This window comes from Engraulis encrasicolus, chromosome 4 (genome assembly GCF_034702125.1).
Source record: "Engraulis encrasicolus isolate BLACKSEA-1 chromosome 4, IST_EnEncr_1.0, whole genome shotgun sequence".
NCBI lineage: Eukaryota > Metazoa > Chordata > Actinopteri > Clupeiformes > Engraulidae > Engraulis > Engraulis encrasicolus.
Genome location: NC_085860.1, coordinates 32,876,451 through 32,878,950, shown reverse-complemented (window position 1 = coordinate 32,878,950; position 2,500 = coordinate 32,876,451). Strand labels below are relative to the sequence as shown.

The window sequence follows — 2,500 nt, the reverse complement described above, 5'->3', positions numbered from 1 at the left end:
GTACCCGTGGCATGCTTTCTTCTCCTTTTTAACCACCTCTGTCTCACTCCGCCTTTTAGGGTTACATGAGTAGCTCTTTCTACAGGAAAAAACACCACCAACATTGGTTATCAAAACAAGAAGTTCTGCCCTTGAATAGAACGGGACTCCCCCTGAGTGTTACGATAATGTTGTGATAGTATTATTAACCAATGTGAATCAATATTTCTGATTTTACGCGCGACGATTCCAAGAGATGTGTTGGACACTGGGCGGACACTGGGCAGGGGTGGCCTCGCCTTGTGATTGGGTTGTACTTGGGTGTCCACGCCCACTTGTTGAGTTGTCGCCTTGGGCTACATGTGACGAGAACTTTTCTGCTTTGACAGCCATAAAAACAAACCTTGGTTACGGTGACTTACGGAGCAGAATGTAGCTGTTTAGGACAGGATCGAAACTTTCGTTTGGTACAGTTGAAAGCTTCAAGAGTTCACCGAGTCCGTGAAACATTCTATAGTGTGTTTGGCAAAGTGGTTTTAAAGTTAAAGCTCAAATCTGCGAGGTATACGCTTGTCAATATGAAGCTGACACGGCAATGTTGCGATGAATAGGTGTTCTGTTTAGCGTTAACACTTTGGTTAACTTAATTGTTTAAACTATAGCAGATTAACATAACACCGCCTTTGTGCTGGACTGTGTCTCCAGGCGCAATTCCTCAATTGCTGACCGCAGAGGTTTTAGTGGCAGAAGTTAGGCTGCTCGATGTGTTTGCGATAGACTCCTGTTATTCATTGAGAAGTCAACATGTTTCCATTGGATTCGGGATGGAGTATTTCGTTCGCCGGTTGCGGATTCCTGGGGATCTATCATATCGGAGCGGCCAGTTGCTTGATGGATCAGGCGCCGTTCCTTGTGGAGAATGCCCAGCACGTTTACGGGGCCTCGGCTGGTGCTCTTACCGCCTCGGCCCTGGTCAGTGGGGCATGCCTGGGTGAGTATTTATCCTCATCTCGCCGGTGAGGCCACAATACACTCAAAGGTTGTATGTGCGTTACACATGAGCTAATTTCAAAATGCATCAAAGTAACAATGACACCAACTTTTACTGCGAAAGTGTGCGTAAAGTTTGGTGTTGCGTTACACCAAGGTAACACTGCGGGCTTCTTCGGGTCTAATGCAGTCGTGTATGCTTGATGCGAAATCGATGTGACCTGTCAATATCTGGGTCTCTGACATAATGACCAGTGACTACCTGACACCCGACAACTGACCCCTTTCAGCAATTTCCCATCCTATTGTGATCTGGGGACATTGTGTTCTTTTTTTCTGCGAAGCTCGCGCAACGTAAATTCCGTGCTCAGGCATGAGTCATGAACAACAGAAGATCTGAGATGAAGCCTAACCCCCGTAAACACCGCTGTGAATAGCTCTGCCCATTGAAGTTCAATCAGCACAACGAAGTACAGAAGTAGGCTTCAACAGATAAATGATCTTCTAAACCCGTAGAGAACAAAAACATAACTACATAAACACTCACCACAAACACAATAGAACAACATTTTAAAAGGGCAAGGTTTGTGTGTGTGTGTGTGTGTGTGTGTGTGTGTGTGTGTGTGTGTGTGTGTGTGTGCAGGCGCGGAGTGGCCGTCGGGAGATCGGGGACTTGTCCCGGTGGGCCGCGGCCGTGAAATGTAATAATGCGGCCGCACTGCGTTCCCAACTGGCCCTGAAGTTTGGAGATGGACTTATAAGTACTGACTTCCCACTTTCCACTTCCCTGTTTATGGATTAAGCTGACTAGTTAGTATTTATACCGTATACCAGACGGCAATACCTCACTGACGGTGTCAAACAGTAAATTGGCCACACCCCTTCTCTACTGATAATTTTCATACACCGTAGATCGCGGAAGTTTACAAGATCTTAGTAACACAGTTTCGTTTTCAGTATTTGAAGAACCTGTGATATGTATATTGGTTACCAAAGGATGGAAATATTAATAAATTATGATTTATTTTCCGATTTCCACACGACTGTTACAGTTTACAGTCTTTCCAGTCCTGATTCACTTGCTCTGTGGTTATTGACTTGGGTTACGAACAGACTCCACCAAGTGGTAAGGAAGATAACTGCTCCTAACAGAAGCAAGATAACTGCACCTAACAGAAGCAATGGGTTTTGTTTTGATTTGTTAGACCTACCAGTATATCTCCTTATAGTCGAAATAATATTATTATCATACATATATTTATATGTGGTACATTTAGGATGTAGCCTATGTCTGAAGAAATGGAACAAAATAATTACCACACAAGATTCTGATGTGACCAGTGCTGGGTGTGTAGGCTAATAAACTGTGGATTAAAGTAGAGTGATTGCAAGAAACAAAGACATTTGCTGCGAGAAGACAGCGTTTTAAGGTAGGCCTACACCGTTTGGTTATACATTTTGTTGACTTATGGTTGTGGTTTGAAGTAGCTAAGTTTGGCTTATTTGCTGCATGGTGGGTTTATTGCACAAT

The 2,500-nt window shown here is 44.0% G+C and overlaps 1 protein-coding gene across 1 annotated transcript in view; it reads left to right on the top strand.

The window, feature by feature from the left end:
* The first annotated feature begins 354 nt into the window (after positions 1–354).
* Positions 355–2,500, top strand: part of pnpla2 (patatin-like phospholipase domain containing 2) — a 15,291-nt gene continuing 13,145 nt past the window's right edge. Inside the window, exon 1 of the mRNA XM_063197244.1 lies at positions 355–970. Within this exon, the coding sequence (XP_063053314.1) occupies positions 784–970 (187 nt within the window). The 5' untranslated portion in view covers positions 355–783. The remainder of the gene's footprint in view (positions 971–2,500) is intronic.